Below are 21,817 nucleotides of genomic sequence, written 5' to 3'. Positions count from 1 at the left end.
GGACAGCAGCTGATGTAAACTTTAAAGAAATGTTTGTGTGAAACTCAATGCTGCTTTAATGAAATTTAAAAGTGGTAAAACAGTTTTTATACTGGAGTTTCTAAATGGATTACGAAAGTGCTACAAAGACACTGGTGAATGTACAAGTAAGATGTAGTGGGATGAGACAAAAACAGTGAGATTCTATCTGTCGTGAAGTTTTTAGGTAGCTTGGTCTCTTTTCTGGAAAAGAGAGTACTGAGATGTGTCTTTACAGTGGCTTTAGCATAATCTATGAATATGACAGAGGAGATTCAGAGCCACTGATTAGGAGCCAGCCACTGAGATAGGAACCAGGGCCGTAAATGGAAGATAGGTGAGTCACAAACAAGAGAAAATCTGCAGGTGCTGGAAACCCAAGCGACACACATACAATGCTGGAGGGAGCAGCTATGGAAAAGAGTACATAGGAGCATATGAAATAGGAGCAGGAGTCGGCCATCTGGCCCATCAAGCCTGCTCCACCATTCAATAAGATCATGGCTGATTGGCCATGGACTCACCTCCACCTACCTGCCTTTTCCCCATAACCTTTAATTCCCCTATTATGCAAAAATATTTCCAACTTTATCTTAAATATATTTACTGAGGTTGCCTCCATTACTTCATTGGGCAGAGAATTCCACAGAGTACAGTTGATATTTCATGCTGAGACCCTTCAATGGGATTGGAAAGGAAGGAGTGAAGTAAGAGGTGGGGAGTGAAGGAAGAAGTACTAAGTGGCAGGTGATAGATGAAACCTCTGGTGTCCCCGCTCACCATTCCCCATTCCTGTCTCCCTCTCACCATATCTCCTCATCCCCTCCCTCTGCTGCTTCTCTCCCTTCCATAGTCTTGGCCCGAATCATCGACAGTACTCTTGCTGAGTCCCTCTGCCTTGTGCTTTGTGTTGCATAGTTAGAAAAGCCCCTTTTGGACAGACATTGTTGAGGATGAGAAGCTCACACCCCAAAAAGGTAAATGAAACAAATAGTGTTGATGGATTATAGGGTACAGCAGATAAACACAGATGGAGGAAAAGGGTAGAGGCCATGTCAGGTAACATTATGACTTCTGGAACGAGGACAATTTGTACCATATAACCCGTTTTATGCAATATTTTTACACTACCTCATGTAATCCATTTGATTTGGTTCATGTATAAACTTTAATTAGCTTAGTAAGTTCCCACTGCTGTGGAAAATAATGATTTGAATATCTCTCAACTTCCCATATTGCTTGTCATTTTCTTTCAAAGTATATCACTCACATTAGCTGGAGGATAGCTTTTCCATTCCTTTTCGACAATGCAGGAATTACAGAGATATAATTACTTGATTGCTACACAAAATAATTAAAAGTCAAAGCTTCCATTATACGCCTGTTTGTTTCAACCACTCTGTGTGTGCAAAATGTTCAGGATTTTTTTCATGCTCTTTTCATGGTACAAGTTCTGGATTCCTGATGCAGTGTTTAAAGATTATATCACGTGCTCTCTCCTGCTTCCTACCTGGCATCCAATTTGCACTCCACGAGTTCTCCATGCTTCCTGCTCTATGGGCAAGCAGCACACGGTGGTCAGTGTCTTCCAGCGTCTCTCCGATGTAAAAACACGACCTTGGCCTCGTACTGTCATTTGTCTCCTTCCACTCTGTTTGTTGTCCAGAGTATGGAAATACAGAATAAAATTTAAGTAACAAGGAGAAGACACTGTTTATGAATGAGCTGATTGGTTTTCTTCCACTACAATAAAAAAAACTTTCCTGTGCCAGAAATAAACAATCGCAAATGTATTTATTTGCACTTCCTTGAAAAAAGAAATTTGATAAAATTATATTCAACAGATTCTGTACAATGCTAATATACTTTATCTTGTAATACAAAATATATATAATCTTACTGACTAAAAAACTTTTAATGGCTTCCAAATTATATTTCTAGATAATTGGATTACAGGTTTAGAATGTGATTTGGGAAATAATTTACATAAGAATTTTTCTCTCAGTACCTTTTACTGTTGAGAATAAATGCATTTTGTCTAAGTAGGAAAATGGAATATTAAAAATTGATGCCATTTGCAATATTTTTGTGGTAGTTTATAGACATAATTAGGAATGTTCTATCATAGATTTAGTCTAGATGTAGTCTTCCCCGTTGATTTGCAGAAAGCTGAGAGACACAAAAAAAAACACAGAACCTTCTGCACATCAAATCTACACCAACATTCTGCCACATTTTCTTCAACAACCTCCAGACTCTACCTCTCTCCTACACACAAGCAACAGTTTACAGTTAAACACGCAAAATGCCGGAGGAGCTCAGCAGGGCAGGCAGCATCTATGGAGAAAAGTACAGTTGCCGTTTTGGGCCAAACCCTTCAGTCCTGCCAAAGGGTTTTCTCCTGTTTTTAACAACTGGCAGTCACCATCTTGTGTGAGTTGACGTGGGGGGTGTAGATGGGTGAAACGCGTGTGCTTTCAGGGAGAGTGTGCAACCTCACAGAGACAGCACCCGTGGAGAGGATTGAACTCGGGTCCCTGGAACAGTGAGGCAGGGACTCTACTAGCTGTGCCTCTCTGCCACCCATCGGTGCCCAACCCTTCTAACTCGTGAATGCGAAGCTACTTTACTGAAGGGTTTGCAATTCGCGGGGGAGGTTGTCTTTCTTTGGAATCAGAATGAGGAAGGTCAAAGTTAGCATGTTGTAATGAAGAGAGGTGTGTCTAATTTTGACTTGCAAATCAGAAACCTCTGTAGAGGAGAGGGAAGTGTGTTGTGAAGAGAAGGATTAATCTTTGGGGGATATCACCATTTTCCAGCACTCAGCTCACAATGGCAAAAGGCCTGTCAGCTTTTGAGAGCTGGCTGTGTTAAAAATGTGTGGAAATTGGAAAAAATGGAGAAAGTTTAAGAAAAAGAAACCTGGATATATATAAAATGTATTTTATTTCCAAAATAATTTGTAGCAGAGAAAGTACTGTTGAAGCGTAATGTAATAAACCCAGAATTTGGGTTCTATCCAGCCAGCTCCAAATGCTAGTTTGATGACTTAATACTAATTTTGTTGATTTTATTTGAATTAATAATAATGGCCAGGGAATCAAAAGCAACTCTCTGGTGTTCTGTGAAATACTCCATGGACTTTCTTGTTAAATATTTCATCTTAAAGGTGGCACCTCACGTACTGCAGCACTCTTTCCTTACTGCAGTGGAGCTTCAGTTTACATATTTGTGCTCAAGTCTTTGGCGAGGGATTTAAACCAACCATCTTCTGACTCCGAGGTGAAAGTGGTTCCAAAGAATAGGAGTATTGGTAGTTGTGTGATGTGAAATTACCAGAGAATGTTTGATATTTTTCAAGAAAATACACCAAAGTCTTTTAAAGGTAAAGGGCAGAACTTTCCTGAAGGAGAAAGAGAAGTAAGTTTGCTAGTAGGCCTGGGTAAATCTGTTGTGCTAACAGCAGTATTAATACCAGCAAGTACCAACTTACATCCTGCATGTAAAACAATGCTTCACGACAATTCAGAGTGCTGAGCTATGTAATGGAATGGAAAAGGTTAAGCAGGGTGAATTGGGTGGTTTTTAATGAGGGCCCACAGGGAAGTGTGTTTAGTTGGGGGGAATTCCGCATGTGAAACTGCCAGAGACCGAAACGGCTGGCATCAAGCGGGCAGGTAATTGAAGGAGCCCGCAGGCCTGTCCTCCGCACAGAAAAGAACAGCAAAATGAGCAGTGGAAGAAGAAAGCAGACAAGTAGTAATATAAGAACAACAATAAGCAAGGAGAAATTATTTTCCTTGTGTGCTCACAGGGAATGTGAACACACTTGCATACACACCGAGAATGTGGGAATAATTTGGCTACTTTTATATTTATCTGGAAACTTGGGAAGCACAGTACACAGGGAAACTTTGAATGCAACCCAGCAAATATAGGAATTCTGTAATATTACAGCGCAGTATATTTTTTTTTGGAAAAGATACACACTGAGGAGATTTGGAACACACCAATTATTTCTAAGAAAGCAAGTCATTATTTAAAGTAGTCCTTAGGAAAAACAGTACTTCAGACACATGACTTAAGATCGAGCATTTCGATGTCTAAATATGCTGTAAAGAATGTGCTCTATTTCAGCAAATGTCTTTGATGACTACGGTAAAAATGTACCTCGGTGTAAGAATTTTTGTATGATTATTGTGGCTGGTTAACAATGTTGAGTTAGGCTGCTGTGTAATTACACAAAAGGCAACTGAATTCGTTATTGTCATTCCTGCTTGGTGAAGATAGATGACAGATCATTCAATCCCGGAGACACCATTGTCTCATTAAATTCCATTCTTGCTTTCATTTACGCAATACTTTCAAATAAGTGTAACAGTGCGATTGAGACAATGAACTCTGGCTTCATTTCTCTGCCCCACTCATAAGATATTGACTGTGCCAGTCAAGATCAAGTCATCCAGCACTGAGCAGAGGCTGAGCCAGGGGCTTGCAATTGGTATGGATCAGTTCCATACTTAGTGGAAATTAATGTGCAAACTCGTGGTACATGAAATCTTTACTGAAATGTCCTAACGATAAAGATTAGCATGTTTTCCTCAAAATAACATAATGCATTTAACATGCTGACAGACGTTAACTACAACAAAATTCGTCATTTACCATGTAAGTGCCACTAAAATTGCATATTAAGCACATGGCTATCTTGAGGCATTATGGGCTGCATATATGTACAGACAGTCCCCGAGTTACGAATGAGTTCTGTTCCTGAGTTTGTCTTTAAGTTGGATTTGTATGTAAGTCGGAACAGGTACATCCAGTATTATTTAACATCAGTTAGTCAAACGTTTGTCTTAGTATATAGTATATATTTTACCTTTCTATGCATATAAAACACTTAAGAAACGTATGTATTTCAATAATTAAACCACTACATTGCTTAGTAATAATCGTAACTTTCATTGGGGCAGGACCTTTCACATGCTCCATTATTCTCATTTTATCCTTTACCTGTATCCTTTAAAGTTGTTCCAATCGTTGACCGACTGTAGCCGAAAGCTTTTCCAATGACCGATGACATTTCACCTCTTTCCAATCACTTTATTATTTCCACTTAATTTTCAATCATGATCATTTTCCGTCAATGGAACAGAAAACTGGGGATTTTATGTTCTATTGCTGAGCAGCAGTGAACCGTCTGATTGGCCTATCAGAGTTCTCTTTAGGAACTAGTTGACTTGATCAGCATTTCTGATCTGGCTATTGTTCACCATTGCACTTAATTAAAAAAATACAGCAGCAGCTGTGGTCTTGTGCTGCTCCAGGTCCTAAAGTCCACCCGCACTGCGAAAGGTTAAATGGGACAAGCGGGGGCGGTGCTGTCTGGAAAAGGGAGGAGGGGTCAGGGTGAATCTTGCTAAGAAATATTTAAGCCTAATACAAAGTTGCACACTCAACACAGTGTTAACGGCAATGACTTGAAATGGCGGACGGCGTCGTGATCCAACTTAAATGGCGGATGGCATTTTCCTCCCTCCATTCGTAAGTATGCGTTGTCCATAAGTCAGATGTTCGTAACTCGGGGACTGCCTGTATTATTAAATGGGCACTATTTTAAACAGCGCCATCTAGTGTATGGAGGGCCATTCAATATTTCCACTGCTGCTTGGAAGTAAACATAGAAAACCTACAACACAATACAGGCCCTTCGGCCCACAAAGCTGTGCCGAATATGTCCTTACCTTAGAAATTACCTAGGGTTACCCATAGCCCTCTATGAATCTTGAAAGATCATTACTAATGCCTCCACATCTCTTCAGCCAACTCTTTCAGAACCCTGGTGTGTACGCTATCTGGTCCATGTTTTTTATCTACCTTCAGACCTTTCAGTTTCTGAAGAAACTTCTCCCTAATTATGACAACTTCATACACTTCTGACCCCTGAAACTCTGGAAATTTCACCACACTGGCAACGTCTTCCACAGTGAAGGCTGATGCAAAATTATTATCCAATTCATCTGCCATTTCCTTATCCCCCGCCCCCCCCCCCCCCATTACTACTTCTCCAGTATCATCTTCCAGTGGTCCGATATCCACTCTCACGTTTGCCTGGTGACCACAAGGATTTCCTCCAGGTGCTCTGATTTTCTCCCACAGTCCAAAGACTTACTGGGCTGGTAGGTTAATTAGTCATTGTAAATCGTCCTGTGATTAAACTAGGGGTTAAATTGAGGGATTGCTGGTAGTGTGGCTTGAAGGGCCAGGTGGCCTATTCCATGCTCATTCCAACAAACAAACAAACAAATAAACTAAAAGGTAGCAATGCACAAACGTCACATGGGTTGGACCACCCTACGTTGAATGAGGACCTGTTATTTGTACATGAGTATCTTAAGTTACCAACTCTGCTATGATCATTAGTGGGAAGGTTAAGCAGGGTGTTTACTTCGGGAATAAGTACTGATTACGTTTTGAGAGATTTGGCTGTGGATATCAGTAAGGTGTTGAGCCCAAGTTAAGGGGTTGCTGTATAAACCAAAACTGTACAGATGGATATGGAAGGCATGAGTGCTTTCCAATATGTCAAGAAAGCCATTATTGGTGTTTGACTCCTTTAACAGTGTGAGCATGACTCAATATGTGCAATGTTTTCATTGCAAGAAATATCCAGAAGGGAAAATACATCTGTTTTCGTTTCTTAGTGTTGAGACATACAAATTGATGAAAATCTTGCTGGCCCCAACTAGCAGAGGAGGCAACCAGCCAAAGTGCCAATAACCTGCCCTCAACTCCAGAATTCAATGGTATATACTTAACCAATGAACTCTGGTGAAAATTCTCTGGACTTTCCGACAAATTTGAGTCAAATAATTAAGTACTCTTAGTATTTTCTTATCGTGTACTAAGACTGTAAAAGTCGTTAATTGTCTCTGAATTTCAGGTGTATAAAAACTATTAGTATCTATACAGCATTGACAGGAGCCAAAGCTCTACCCCCAACTGTACCTTGTGTGAAAGCCAGTCAAGTGTATCCGGTAATAAGTTCTTGGCTCCTTACTATCTGATACCTGGTCCTTTTGGGCCACACATCAGACAGAAAAGTACAACTCTAAAGGTGTAGATGGTTAGCGTGATCTGCCCTTTGCATCCATAGCAGGTGAGCAGGGAATGTGAGTGGTAACTCCCAACAGCAGGCTGCCTCCAGCAAGTTCTATCCCAGCATCTTGAATTTTGATTTTTTGGTTGAGCGTTTTAATTTCTTTCCTTTACATTTAGTAGTTTTTGAATGTTTCAGAAAGTTTGGGGCACTAAGATATTTGAAACATGGACTATTTATTCCTATTCATAGGTGCTGCTTGACCTGCTGAATTCCTCCAGCAGTTTGTGTATCATTACTCAGGACTTCCATCATCTGCAGAATCTCTTGTGTTTTTCCTCATTAGGTAGCATTGTTGTGTGAACAAAGTATGGTAGACACGAAGCAGTCTCTTTATTTGACAAAATATCACAAATAAGTTGATAGACTTTGGAGTAGAGAAGGGAGAGAAAGGGAGACCCTCTCAGAGCAAGGTCTGCTTGACCCAGCACTACACACCATTTTATGTGCTAAAGATGTGCTGTAGCAGGCAGGAAGATCTCAGACAGCCTTGCGCTGCTGAGGGACACCATCGCCTACGTGCAGGACAGGGGGGTGGACGCCTGCCTGGTCAGCTTGGACCAGGAGAAAGCCTTCAACAGGATATCGCACATGTTCATGGCGGATGTACTCTCCAAAATGAGATTTAGGGAGGGAATCCAGAATTGGATCAAACTGCTCTACACAGACATCTGTAACGTAGTCCAGGTCAACGGATGGGAAACAGACAGCTTCCCCATCAGGTCTGGAGTCAGGCAGGGCTGCCCTCTCTCCCCTGTCTTGTTCGTGTGCTGCATAGAACCCTTTGCCGAAGCCATCAGGAGGGATGAGGGCATAAGAGGGGTGACACTGCCAGGATGTGGAGGGACCCAAGTCAAAACCTCCCTGTACATGGACGATGTCACCGTCTTCTGCTCTGATCCGAGGTCATTTCGCAGGCTGATCAGCATCTGTTCAAGCAGGCGTCGGGGGCCGGGGTCAACCGCACGAAGAGCGAAGCCATGCTCTTCGGCAACTGGCCCGACCGATCCAGCATCCCCGACACCATCAGGGCTGATCACGTGAAGGTGTTGGGGATTTGGTTCGGAGGGGCCGAGGTGTGCAACAAGAACTGGAAGGAGCGGACTGCCAAGGTGAAACAGAAACAGGGAGTGCCCTCCCCACAGTCCCAGTCGATAGCGGGCAAGAACCTGGTCATCAGGTGTGAGGTGCTCTCAGGGCTGCTGTACTTGGCGCAGGTGTGGCCAGTCCCCCGCTCCTTCAGCTCGGAAATCACCCGAGCCGTCTTCAGATTCGTCTGGGGATCCAAGATGGAGCCGGTCAGACGGACCACCATGCACAAGTCCTGAACAATGGGGGCAAAAACGTCCCCAATGTCACCCTCACCCTGATGGCCAGCTTCGTGTGTGGCTGCATCAGGTTGTGTGTGGATCCCAGGTACGTGGGCACCAAGTACCACTATGTGCCCAGGTTCTACCTGTTGCCCTGGCTATGAAGGATGGGTCTGGCCCTTTCCCACGCAACACCCCTGTCAGCTGGTTGTTGCCGTCATACCTGTCCTTCGTAGAGAAGTTCTTTCAGGTCAACACCTTTGACCACAGGGCCATCAGACAGTGGTTGGCACGTAATGTCCTGCAGGCACTGCAGGAGAAAGACGTGATGGACACAGTGGGGTGGTTCCCTGAGCAGACTGTCCAGTTCATCTGGCAAAATGCCTCATCGCCAGACCTCACCAACAGGCACCAAGACCTCGCCTGGCTGGCAGTGAGAGGGGCCCTCCCAGTCCGACCCGGAATGTTGTCTCCACATCCTTCTACCCACAGGAGGACTGCAGTGAGGAGGAGTTGGTGACCCACCTCTTTGCACACTGTGGGTTCACGGAGAAGGTGTGGAGGAGCATGGAAGGGACAGTGTCGAGGTTCCTCCCCAGCAGCTGTGTAACAGAGGACTCTCTGATCTACGGGCTGTTCCCGGGGACGCACATGGAGACCAACATCCGGTGCTGCTGGCAGATCGTCAACTGGGTCAAAGACACTCTTTGGTCGGCCCGAAACTTGATGGTCTACCAGCACACGGAGATGTCCGTGGGGGAATGCTGCCGACTGGCACATTCTCAGCTGCAGGAGTACGTGCTGAGGGACGCACTCAAACTCGGTGCAGTCACCGCAAGGGCCTGGTGGGGAAGGACCACAGTCTAGGGTTCTTCTCCCATGGGAGTTGAGGGGTAGGGGGGCAGGGTGTATACCCCTGAACAAGTGTATGTAAGTATGAAGTAACAGAGTGCCACCTGGGTGGCAAAAGTGTGGGAATGTAAAGACTGTAATGGAAACATTTTTAAAGGACTGAGAGTCATTGAATGGTTTATTGTACATAATTTTATTTTTGAATAAAGTATATTTTGTTTAAAAAACTGAACTAAAGATCAAAGAAAATTCAAGAGAATTCAAACAAATCCAAATTTACAATGTTTGCCTTGAACTACACATAACAGTTTCAAATGCATGGATCTTCCCACCATCACACCCAAGATAGGTGTTGTATACTGTCTTATCCAAGCAATGGGATTTTGATTGGATTCATGCCTATGCAGACAGTTCCTTGGACTGTGTCTGTTTCTTGGACTGTCTGGTCTGCATTTCACTGTTCTGAGGTGCATTTTAAATTTAACCTTCATTGCGTATTCAGATCTGAAGGCTAGGGCTGAAGTTAATTAAGCTAATTGTTACTTATGCTAACCCCAAAAAATCGTTTGAACAGGATAATCGTGTAACACAGTAGCAAGGGTGGATGGTGAGATGCACTGAGAAAATCCCAGGGGATTCTCTTTGGTAGGATTGTCATTGGTAATCTAAATAAATGTTCAGACAAACAGTCTCGACCCAAACATTGACGGTCCATTTCCCTCCATGGATGCTTTTTGACTTGCTGAGTTCCTCCACCATCTTATTTGTTGCTCCAGGTTCCAGCAACTGCAATCTTCTGTGTCTATATAAATGGCTTATTTTGTGCAATTATAACCTTAGAACACAGTATTGTAAAAATAGATTAGTACAGAGATAAAATGAAAGTAGGAAGTCTGGAACCAGTTTTAATAAATGTATATAAATTGTTTCATCAAATAAAAGGCTTGCTGAAGAGAATGAGCATTGATTTGTAACATGACTCCAGATTTGCAGCCATGCCCCAAAATAAATCAAATCAGCCAATAGCAAGTTTGTGAAGCTCTCTGAATGTGGATGTTGCAGCGTTGACAATGCAAGAATCGAACCTTTCATTCTAGAGTCCAATCGCAGCTTTACAAAGCTGTGATTCAGCTATACTCATTGCCGTAGTTGTCATGTAACTTTTAAATACTGGATTACACTGTGCTGCAGTTCCTTATGTACTCTTAGCAGTCATTGAGAGATCCTGTGTGGAACTGAAGGTCTGTGATGAATCTGGAGCAGTTGGATATAATCCACCCACATGGATTTCCACTTTGAGATAAGAGTTTGGATAGGAGCTTTGATTTAGATTACACATGGCAACAGATAGAGAGTACTTTTAATTTGTGACTGATATTTTTTACAACTTCATATGGCTGACATTGAAACATCTAGCAACATTGTGTAATGGGTTGATTCTTTAAAAAAAAATCAATGTATGAAGCTGTACAACATATTTCAACATATTTCTTACTTTTGGACCTTGCAAGCAATAATTTATTTGGTGGGGACAAATCATACCAGCATCTGATCCACAAATGCAACTATCTCCTTCAGTGAGTTGAGAGGGAGATTCTTAAAAATGTTGTGAATTTAGGTATTGCTTTAATAAAGACTTTGCAGTGGCAGAAGTTCAAATATTAAAATACAAGTTAATATTCTTAATGTTATTAGAATAATGAACTCATTCAACACAGGAGCCAGGAGAATAAAGAAATAGGTCCCATCATGATTTGCAATTATTTCTTTACACAATGTGGTATTATTGATGAATATATCTTGCTTCTACGTTAAAGCGTTTATCTTTAGAAACACTTAACATTCGTGTGTGTGTGTGTGAGAGAGAGAGAGAGAGAGAGAGTGAGAAAATAATTTCAAATTAGTCAGATATAAAAATAGGAAAATAAAGTTAATTCAGTCTTGCTTTAGCAAATTCACTTGGAAACGATTGTGAATTTTGGCCTGCATGAGAAATCAAGGGTAAGACATGTGAAATAGATGGATGAAATGACTTAATTTACAACAAGTGATTGTATATTTGTACCAACTGCATTTTAAGTGCCTAAAATGCATTAGTTGGGTATAAGAGGGAATGCTTGTTAATGGAAGGGACTCAGACTGTAATGATCAATCTCTTTCAGCTCATATCGGTGTCTGTAATTGTTAGATTTTCTGTTTATGATCAGCAGGAGAGGCATAGTATAGGATCTAACAATCTAATTATGTGGGCCTGCCTACAAGTTCAACATTATTTTAACAAGTATTCTTTACATTTAAAATATTTTAAAAATTCTTCAGTAGCTCATAAACCAACTATCTAACTATGAAAGAAAGAGACTTTAGAGTGCACACTTCATAAATGATGAATTGGTCATTGTTTGCAACCCATAAATTACAAGGTCCCTCATTTTAAAAATACATTGTTAAATTCAGATTTACAGCATCTGGTGACATCTTAACAGTTAGACTTTGTGGCTGTAAACTTTCTTTGCTCCAAAATAACATCTGAACAATTTGCTGCAGCACCAATAACATGATGTAGAACATGTTTTTATATATCATGGGTGTGAGGTGGTCCATGCAGTGGTCGGCATTTTTCATTTACAGGCTGCACAGTTTCAGCTTCCATTGCAAACGTACAAGTCCTGAGCTTGTTGGCGGCTCTTAATCAGAAATTCTATGGTTGGACTCTGAAGTTGGAATCCATCACTGGAGCATAAGCTTGCTCTATTGCAATAGTCATTATTGGGGATCTGCCATCTGAACTTGTACCAATAATTTTGAACGCTTCCAAATGTCAAGGATAATCAGAAGCACTCAAAGGCTCGGACAGTTGGTTAAGCCCGGGGCATGACTTAGCCAGCTGCCACTTTTTTCCCCTCCCATTTTGTGGGGGTGGATTTGTTTCTTAGCACCCATTTGATGGTATTATCTTGTGCTAGGCTGTCCTGTTGCATTTAACCTATTTTGTTTTGCTCTGCAATGTCTTAGTTAGCAAATCAATATCGGCAGTTCCAGAAAAGGCTCACCAGACTGTTGTCAGACAGTGGTAGCCCATATCCCATTTACTATATGAGAGGTCCAGTAGTCCAGCAATATGAGGTTTATATTAGTGTAATCACAGCAGTGCTCTGGTAAAATATGGGTGGGCTGCACCTGCTGAGTCATTGGTCAACTTAGCAGGTATTTAATTGGGACACAGAGCACTTTTGGACTTTTCTGTCACGATATCTCATTAGATGTGTTGTGCTTGCATGTCAGCAGGATGTAGACGAGGAAGGTACTGACTTGGAAGATGCTATGGAAGATGAAGAAGACAGAGCTGATTGGGAAAGGCGGAGACAGGCCCGTATAGCTGCATTGGCACGACTGCGAACTACTGCACAGAAGCTTCTTGAAGCTACAGGGAAAATAGTGGCCATTCTGCTCATGGCAGTAGCTGGTAAATGTTTCGGTGACAACTGTTCATTCATGCACTAATTAAGCTATTTAATTTTGGATGTGTATCTTTTTGTCTCATAGAACAGAATCTATTTGTGATTTATTGATCTGGTTACTACTGAACGCGAATTTGGTTCAGGTTACCAAAGCAAGAAATTGGTGCCTGATTTTGTTGTTGTTCCTTTCTGCACCTTGTGGCGCATTGGGCAGCAACATTGCTGTTTTTTTGTTTATTTTTTTTAATGACGCTAAACCCAGCACAGGTGGAAAACGTACAAGAAGCTGGCTGGGTTTGAACATGAGTCCATTCACCTGGTGTGGATGCCACTACACCACCAGCTGGCTAGTGTCTTCAGAGACTGTGCTGTTGTTTCAAATAGTTGAGTCATAGACTTTCCCCTTTAGTCGTATGCACAAAACACGGCTATGTAATTGGATGATGTATTCTGTTTCTGGGGAACTTCTATTGAGCTAAGTTGTGGAGGCGAATTATAATGAATATTTGCTGCAATATTTCTTTGTTTTTACATGTGATTGATGATACATTTTACCAATATGTCAATCAACTGAACAAATGTGACATAGAGGTTAGTACAGGGGTGGGCCGTAGTTTGCCCATGCCTGGGTTAGTAGCTACTGAGTGCATACAGGAATAAAGCTCATGACATTTATTGAAGATAATTTCAAAGCAGATGTCTTACAGTTTGTATATTCATGTAATGCAGATTCTGCTGCTTTCATCTTACAGGAATTACCGTTCCGTCTGCTTTCTCTGGTGTTTATTATCTGTTTTTCATTGGAATTTGTACCTGGTGGGCCTGTCACGGTCCAATGAGCCATGTTGGATTTAACACAATATGTGTGATGGTGGCAGTTTACACTGCGGGCCACATTATCTGCCTGTATATCTACCAGTCTGCGTTTATCCAGGAGATATTCCCCCCTGATGGGCTCTGGTCCAGGTAAGGAGAAAATGAATGTATATATTATTTACATGCACCAAAATAATTGCATGGTGGCCTATTTATATTTTAAAAATACCTCGATGCTAGAATGATATCCATTTTTTAATAGTTTTGGTACAATCCCCCTTTCCTGATGGAGGAAGTAATATGTAACAACCATTTTCTGAGAGCACAAAAGGTAATGGCAATTATTCTAGCTGTGCTTTCAATCTGATACAGAATATACTCCAAAACGGGACATTAAATATATCTTGAGATCCATAAAAACTGTGCTTAGGGAGGCATAAACACCAGAAATTCTGCAGATTCTAGAAATCTTAAGGAGAACACACACAAAATCAGAATCAGAATCAGGTTTATTATCACCGGCATGTGTTGTGAAATTTGTTAACTTAGCAGCAGCAGTTCAAAGCAACACATAATATAGAAGCTAAGTAAATAAATTACAATATATGTATATTAAATAGGTTAAAATTGTGCAAAAACAGAAATAATACTGTATATATTAAAAAAGTGAGGTATTGTTCATGGGTTCAATGTCCATTTAAGAATCAGATGGTAGAGGGAAAGAAGCTGTTTCTGAGTGTGTGCCTTCAGACTTCTGTACCTCCTACCTATGGTAACAGTGAGAAAAGGGCATGCCCTGGGTGCTGGGGTCCTTAAAAATGGACGCTGCCTTTCTGAGACACTGCTCCTTGAAGGTGTCTTGGGTACTTTGTAGGCTAGTACCCAAGATGGAGCGGACTAAATTTACAACCCTCTACAGCTGCTTTCGGTCCCATACAGTATCCAACCCCCCCCCCATACCAGACAGTGATGCAACCTGTCAGAATGCTCACCATGGTACGTCTGTAGAAGTTTTTGAGTGTATTTGTTGACATCCCAAATCTCTTCAAACTCCTGATCAAGGCAAGTCACTGTCTTGCCTTCTTTATAGCTGCATCGACATGTTGGGCCCAGGTTAGGTCCTCAGAGATCTTGACACCAAGGATCTTGAAATTCTCTCCACTTCTGATCCCTCTATCAGGATTGGTATGTGTTCCTTCATCTTACCCTTCTTAAAGTCCACAATCAGCTCTTTCGTCTTACTGACGCTGAGTGCAAGGTTGTTGCTGTGACACCACTCTACTTGTTGGGAAACCTCGCTCAGCAAGTCAGGTAGCATTTATAGAAGGGAATAAACAGCTGGCCCAAGACATCAGCTGCTTATTCCTCATCCATAGATACTGCCTGCCTGACTTGCTGAGTTCCTCCAGCATTTTGTGTGTATTGCCTGGATGGACAGATGGTGATGTGAATGATATCTAACAAAGATTAGTTTTCCTGGTGTTTAAAACGTGTCTGAAAACAGGAACACGGAGACTCGAGCCCGCTGGTGAGCTTTGACTCTGTGCCATCAGGTGAACTCTAGCTTAAATCATCAAGATGTACTGTAAACGAGAAAGGGGAGAGCAGTCAAGTTAACAGTGTGGAACAGGAAGAAATCCTTTTGTAGAATAACATTGGTTATGTTGACAAGGTGAGTTTATCAACCCACTTTCCTGACCCTCCATGTTGTGGGACCTCAGCTGTCCCGACTGCCAGCTCTGGCTGCACATCCCACTCGCACGCTGGACCGCCACCACGCACTCCGGATTAATGAGTGAGCTGGATGCTGGGCTCATTGGAATTTTCCAAGCTCTCAGATACCTGATTAGTGGAGTTGTAATTGCTTGCACATGATGAAAAGACTTTGAAAGAAACAAAACCAGTATTTACTAGCATGCTGTAAGTATAAGAAACAAAGCACAGCAAACTAATCTAATTCTGTTGCTGTGTTTATCTGAGGTTTTATTTTCAGAACAAGTTTGCAGAGAGAATAAGATCTAAAAGTCCTGGTCAGACAGTGTTTTGGAGAGGAAGGCAAGGCTTTGTGTCCATGGCACTTTGTAGATGATTCATTGACCTGATTCATTGATCTGCTGAATTTTTTCAGCATTTGCCGGTTTGTGGCATTGCTGGAGCAGTTTGCTTTTCATGTTACGGGATTAAACTGTGGGTTAGGCAGAAGCTAAATGGAGCTTTTCCTGTATCAGTCATTTGTTCCGTAGACACTGGCAATCTGCATCAAGGACAAACTCTTGATGTGTGCAGCTCAACTTCCTGTTCATTAAGAGTAGCGCTATAATTCCTACAGCCATTACAGCTGGATTAAATTTTATTCAAGAGAGGTGATGGTGATTTGCTATTTCCCCATCTGCTTCAATGGTGCATTGAAGCCAATTCATTAAACTCTAGGCTTCAAAACTCCTTGCATTTTTGCAAGAGTGAGGCAGCTTGGTCAGCACTTTCTGCATCTGGACATGCTGAACCAATAAGACTAGTTGCACACTCTTGTTCATCTCTTCCTGCAACCTACTTGTCTTGGTAACGGTCCCGGGAGCTGCTAAAAAGACAGGGAACAGCAGGGCAGATGCACCCCTGAAGTGTTACAGGTTAAGTTGCTGGGGTTCCCAGTGGTCATCCAACTCGTAAATTGTGTCTATTGCTTTGCCCATCTCTCCATCATTTGAAATTCTGTTCCAGTACCAAGTCAAGTTCATTAAACAAACTAAAAATTAAGAAAGAATCTTAAGCTGGCACTCAACTGTTTTATAATTATATCCAGTAATAGGATTTGGATTCCGTAAGGATCTTACTAAGGGAGCAACTTTTTAATGTCCATATTTAAAATGGCATACAATATAAGCATCTGAACTTTAGCCTTGCAGTGTATCCAGATGTTTACCAGCATTGTTTTTGATTCTCACCACACTTCTCTGTTTCTTCTCTCCCTGGATACCAGTGCCTCCTCCTGATGTGTACTGAGAACAGGAAGCCTGCTCAGTGGTGGGGAATACCACGACTGCGGACGGTTTCCATTTTCTCCTCTGATTACCACTTAGAAAGTCAGATGGCACAGTTTATCTCAGTGTCATTCACTGACAGGAGATACACATTTGTTTCTGCAGTAGACAGGAGGAAATGTGTCTGCCTCATTAACAGGGAAATTTGGTAACTGACTGCTCAGAATCAGATAAAAACACAAAATGCTGGCAGAACTCAGCAGGCCAGACAGCATCTATGGGAGGAGGTAGTGATGACGTTTCGGGCTGAAACCCTTCATCAGTAGTGAAGTAACATGGGATGGTGGAGAGGGGATAAGAAGTGGGGGAGGGATGAAGTAGAGAGCTGGGAAGTGATAGGCTGGAGGGAAATGGGCTAATGGGAAGGTGGAGAATTATGGGAAATAAAAGAGAAAGAAAGGTAGGGCTGGGGGGAGATTATAGTGAGGGGGGAAAAAGAGAGAGAAAGAGAACCAGACTAAAATAATAGATAGGAATGGGGGTAAGAGGGGGGCAGGGGTATCAACGGAGGTCAGTGAGTTGGATGTTCATGCCAGCAGGAAGGAGGCTACCTAGGCAGGAGATAAGGTATTGCTCCATCGACCTGCATGTGGCCTCATCTTGACAGTAGAGGAGGCCATGGACAGACATGTCGGAGTGGGACTGGTCTGTGGAATTGAAGTGTGTAGCCACAGGAAGATCCCGCTACTGCTGGAGGACTGAGTGCCGGTGTTCGGCGAAACGGTCTCCCAGTCTGCGGCGGGTCTCCCCAATGTATAAATGGCCACATCAGGAGCACTGGATACAGTATATCACCCCAGTTGACTCACAGGTGAAATGGTGCCTCACCTGAAAGGACTGTCGGGGGCCTGGGATGGTGGTGAGGGAAGAAGTGTGGGGGCAGGTGTAGCACTTCTTCCGTTTGCAGTGGTAAGTGCCTGGAGGGAGGTCGGTGGGGAGGGATGGGGGGGATGAATGGACAAGGGAGTCGCATAGGGAGTAATCCCTGTGGAAAGCCGAGAGTGGGGGGGAGGGGAGGGGAAGATGTGGCTGGTGGTGAGATCACGTAGGAGGTGGCAGAAGTTACGGAGGATTATACGTTGGATCTGTAGGCTGGTAGGGTGATAGGTGAGGACCAGGGGGACTCTATCCCTGGTGGGCTGGCGGGGGGATGGGGTGAGGGCAGAGAAATACGGGAGACGCGATGGAGAGCAGAGTTGATAGTGGACGAAGGGAAGCCCCTTCCTTTAAAAAAGGAAGACATCTGCTTTGTCCTAGAATAGCTACTTCACTCCTGATGAAGGGTTTCGGCCCAAAACGTCATCACTACCTCCTCCCATAGATGCTGTCTAGCCTGCTGAGTTCTGCCAGCATTTTGTGTTTTTATTTATTTCCAGCATCTGCAGATTCACTGGTGTGCTCAGAATCAGAATCACGTTTTATTATTACTGAGATACAGTACTGTGCACATACATGTAGTTAGGGTGCCTAAGACGTTTGCACTGTACTGTAAGCAAATTTCATGACATACGTGAGTGATGATAAAGCTGATTCTGATATGGGGGTCTCTTGTGGACTGAAAGTGGGAAGGGGGCAATGAGAGGGAAAGGGGGAAGCACCAGAGGGACATTCTGTAATGCTCAATAAACCAAATGACCTTGTCTGGTGTCTCAGGGCTGGGTGTGTCTGCACCCACACCCTGGCACTCCCTCTCTGCCATCTGTCCCACACGCCTCTCACGGCGCTCCGCCCTCGCCATTCCCAATACCCTTTGCTCTCAGCAGATTTACAAACTCACTTTTGTCTCCATGTCGACAAATACAGTACTGTGCAAAAAAAAAGTCTTAGGCACCCTAGCTACGTGCAAAGCACTGTATGTCGCGAGATTTGTTGTGTTGCAGCAGTAGTACAGTACAGTACGTGAAGTGTGCAAGAAATTCCAATAAATCTAAATGAAAAAAGTTTTGCAAAGAATGAGGTAGGTTTCCTGGGGTCATTTTCCATTCAGAAATCTGATGGTGGGGGGAAGAAGCTGTTCCTAAAGTGCTGAGTTTGTGTCTTCGGGCTCCTGTTTTAGATTGACATAGAAGAAATGTGCAGATAAAGAAATAGCCACAGAAGGAAAACAAATCAAATGAATGTCAGTTGCTGAAACTCTAAAACAATATCTGTAAATGCCAGAAATGATCAGCAGGTCAGACAGCAACTGTGGGTAGAGAAATGGAGCTAATGTGTCAAGTCAAAGACCCTCAATAATTTATGCTATGTGGGAGGTACACAAATACTATGAAGGAGGTAGAAAGGGAGTGCATATTTATACTCAGAGAAAGAGAAAGGGGTGAAGTTGGGAAAGGGGATAAAGTGGAAAGAAGAGGAAAAGACTAGCCCAGGCCAAAAGATTAGGAACTGAAACATTGAGTGAAAAAGAGTAGAGTTACTGGATATGAGGAAGAAAAGGGAAGTGAACAATTTTACTGCCAATGACCAACGGCAGGATGAGTGCTAATCAATGACAAGGAGGGGCTTGAGCCAGCTCAAGGCTCTCACACACTAGTGAACAACTTGAGGACAGTGCAGTAAGGGTAATTAAACTGCTGCCAAGCTTGGGCTAGAATCTTCCTCCCAAAGCTGTGAATTCACCACTAGTTACTGGGTCAATTTACTGTGTCACCCTCTTGTCCTTCCCTCCCCCTGTAACTAAAAAAAAATCGAGGCCTCAGGCTTAAATTTGTAATAGCCCTTTAGTGTGAAAACGTTAAGGCCAATTGTGGCAACTTAGTTGCTGACCAGACAGGAGCCTGTTTAACAACATACAACAGGAATTTCATTTCTCCCCAGCTGTCTTTTCATCCACAGTGCCTCAGATGGAAATCTTCAGCTTTAGCTGAGCATTTGGCATTCTGGAGGTGAAATGTTTCCATTCAGGAAGAGAAATAATGAAGGAATGAGTCACGCCTGGCTGCTTTTGCATGGCCAGGGCTTGGTTATAGGCATTAGGGCATATCATTGGATCACCTGTCGTTTTATACTTGGCTGTAAAATAATGTTTGGACTGCTTAAAGGGGATATTTTTTCCACCAAATACACAGAGAATGAGGGTTTGCACTTTTCATTAGTGCTGATTCACCAGCTACTGTTGTTCTTATGTGAAATCTCCAAGTGTTATGGACTTTGATTTTGGTTGTTGTTCTGCCACAGTGATTGCACTTACTGGCAGCACACAACTCCTGCCTTTCTACTCCTTTATTTTTATCTCTTACCTTCTGATACACCTTCAGTGGCCACTTCATTAGGTACCAGAGGTATGATTATGGTCTTCTGCTGCAGTAATCCATCCACCAAGGTTCTTCATGGTGTGTGTTCAGAAGTGCTGTTCTGCACACCACTGTTGTGACATGCGGTTATTTGAGTTCCTGTTGGCTTGAACCAGTTTGGCCATTCTCTCTGACCTCTCTCAAGGCATTTTCACCCACAGAACTGCCACTCACTGGAGGGTTTTTTTTTGCTTTTCACACCTTTCTCTGTAAAGTCTAGAGATTGTTTAGTGAGAAAATCCCAGGAGATCAGTTTCTAAGATATGCGAAACACCCAATCTGGCACCAACGATCACTTAGGTAACATTTCTTCCAAATTCTAACGTTTGGTCTTAAGAACAGCTGAACCTCTTGACATGTCTGCATGCTTTTATTTGTTGAATTGCTGCCACATGATTGGTTAATTGGATATTTGCATTAATTATTAGATATTTACATAACAGGTATACTAATAACATGGCTATTGAGTGTAGTCCTGTTAGTATATTTTCAAGGTAAATGTTGGATTTCTTCCAGGTTTTTGTTATTGATGTAAGTTCACCCAAAGGATTGCAAACACTAAATAAATCATCAGTAAGGCATGTCTTACCAGTAAAGTAGATTTGTTTACACACAATGTAAACTCTTGGAGGCCAACTCTGGACACTTTGCTACAGAATTTACTGATTACTTCAGTGCTCCGCCATTGAAAATGTCCATGCCATCTAGTGTGAAATGTGATTACAGCCATTGAGAGGCAAGGAGATACAGTAAAGTTGAAGCAAAAAGAAAGGGGGAAAGACTAGAAGCAAAGGAGATCAGTAACAGGAGCCCTGAGTGAAAAAATAGTCATACTTGCATGACTAATGTAATTTCCACATCAGTTGCATATTAAGTTGTGTAATCTGCAGAAGAGGAAATGACAGATGATTGTCATTGTGTTTCAGTCCGTGCAAATACATTTGAGTTGTATTGGACTGAAATAAACAGTCACATACCATCCTATCCAATTTCTGGGCCAAAGTCAGTGATTGCCTTCTAAGAGTTCTGTTGCAAAAGTATTTACTGTTGAAGTTGTACATGTTCTTTAGGGATCGGCTGTTGTGGTGCTTTCTCAAGTGAAGGTTGGCACTCCAATTTGAGTGCTTCTGTGTTTCCTCCTCATTCCCTTCACAGGCCCGACAATAGTACTGACCCATATTGCTCCACTCTGCCCACCAGTCTTCCTTTACCTTCACCCTCTGCTTGGTCCACGTCCTGCTCTCTGCCAAACCCACACTTCCTCACCAACTAGGCACGGCCAAGGAAATGTGGAAAACCAGTTCTAAAGTCTGGAGCAATGGGTTCCTGACTAAAGCGGCCATTATACCATTCGGCGTCCATTTTGCTCATTCTTTAGGATGCAATGACACTTCTTGATCATTGTTTATAATCCCCCCCAAAATACTTTCCTCAGCATTAATGCGTTTTCCTCAAAATCACACAATTTTGAACATTTTTGGAATAAATCTGTTTCAACCTTTTTCCATGTCAGTCACGTGGAACTTGCTGTCTTCAGTTTTATTGCATAGTTGGTATTTGAGCATTAAAGCCTGTTCAGTCATATGCTCCAGTGAACCTTCATTGTGTAACTTGAATGATTACTCATTGTTTACAGAAGTTTATTTTTATTTTTACTTTTTATTTATTTGGAGATTCAGTGTGGAAAAGGCCTTTCCAGCCCAATGAGCCACACTGCCCAACAACCCACCTATTTAACCCTAGCCCAATCATAGGACAATTCACAATGACTAGTTAACCTACTAATGACCTACAATGACCAGTTAACCTACTAACTAGTAAGGTGTGGGAGGAAACTGCAGCACACAGAGAAAACTCACACAATCAAAGGGAG

At 42.4% G+C, this 21,817-nt stretch overlaps 1 protein-coding gene across 5 annotated transcripts in view; it reads left to right on the top strand.

Moving 5' to 3' along the window:
• The window catches only part of piezo1 (piezo-type mechanosensitive ion channel component 1), a 273,692-nt gene that overhangs the window by 157,789 nt on the left and 94,086 nt on the right, over nt 1-21,817 (top strand). For 4 of the 5 annotated variants that reach the window (XM_059993069.1, XM_059993072.1, XM_059993074.1 and 1 more), the window contains exons 6-7: nt 12,622-12,802; nt 13,550-13,763. In XM_059993069.1, the coding sequence (XP_059849052.1) occupies nt 12,622-12,802; nt 13,550-13,763 (395 nt within the window). The remainder of the gene's footprint in view (nt 1-12,621; nt 12,803-13,549; nt 13,764-21,817) is intronic. The other variant, XM_059993071.1, reaches the window with a different exon arrangement.

Source organism: Hypanus sabinus, chromosome 17 (genome assembly GCF_030144855.1).
Source record: "Hypanus sabinus isolate sHypSab1 chromosome 17, sHypSab1.hap1, whole genome shotgun sequence".
In the NCBI taxonomy this organism is placed as follows: domain Eukaryota; kingdom Metazoa; phylum Chordata; class Chondrichthyes; order Myliobatiformes; family Dasyatidae; genus Hypanus; species Hypanus sabinus.
This window is presented reverse-complemented; position numbering and strand designations above follow the sequence as displayed.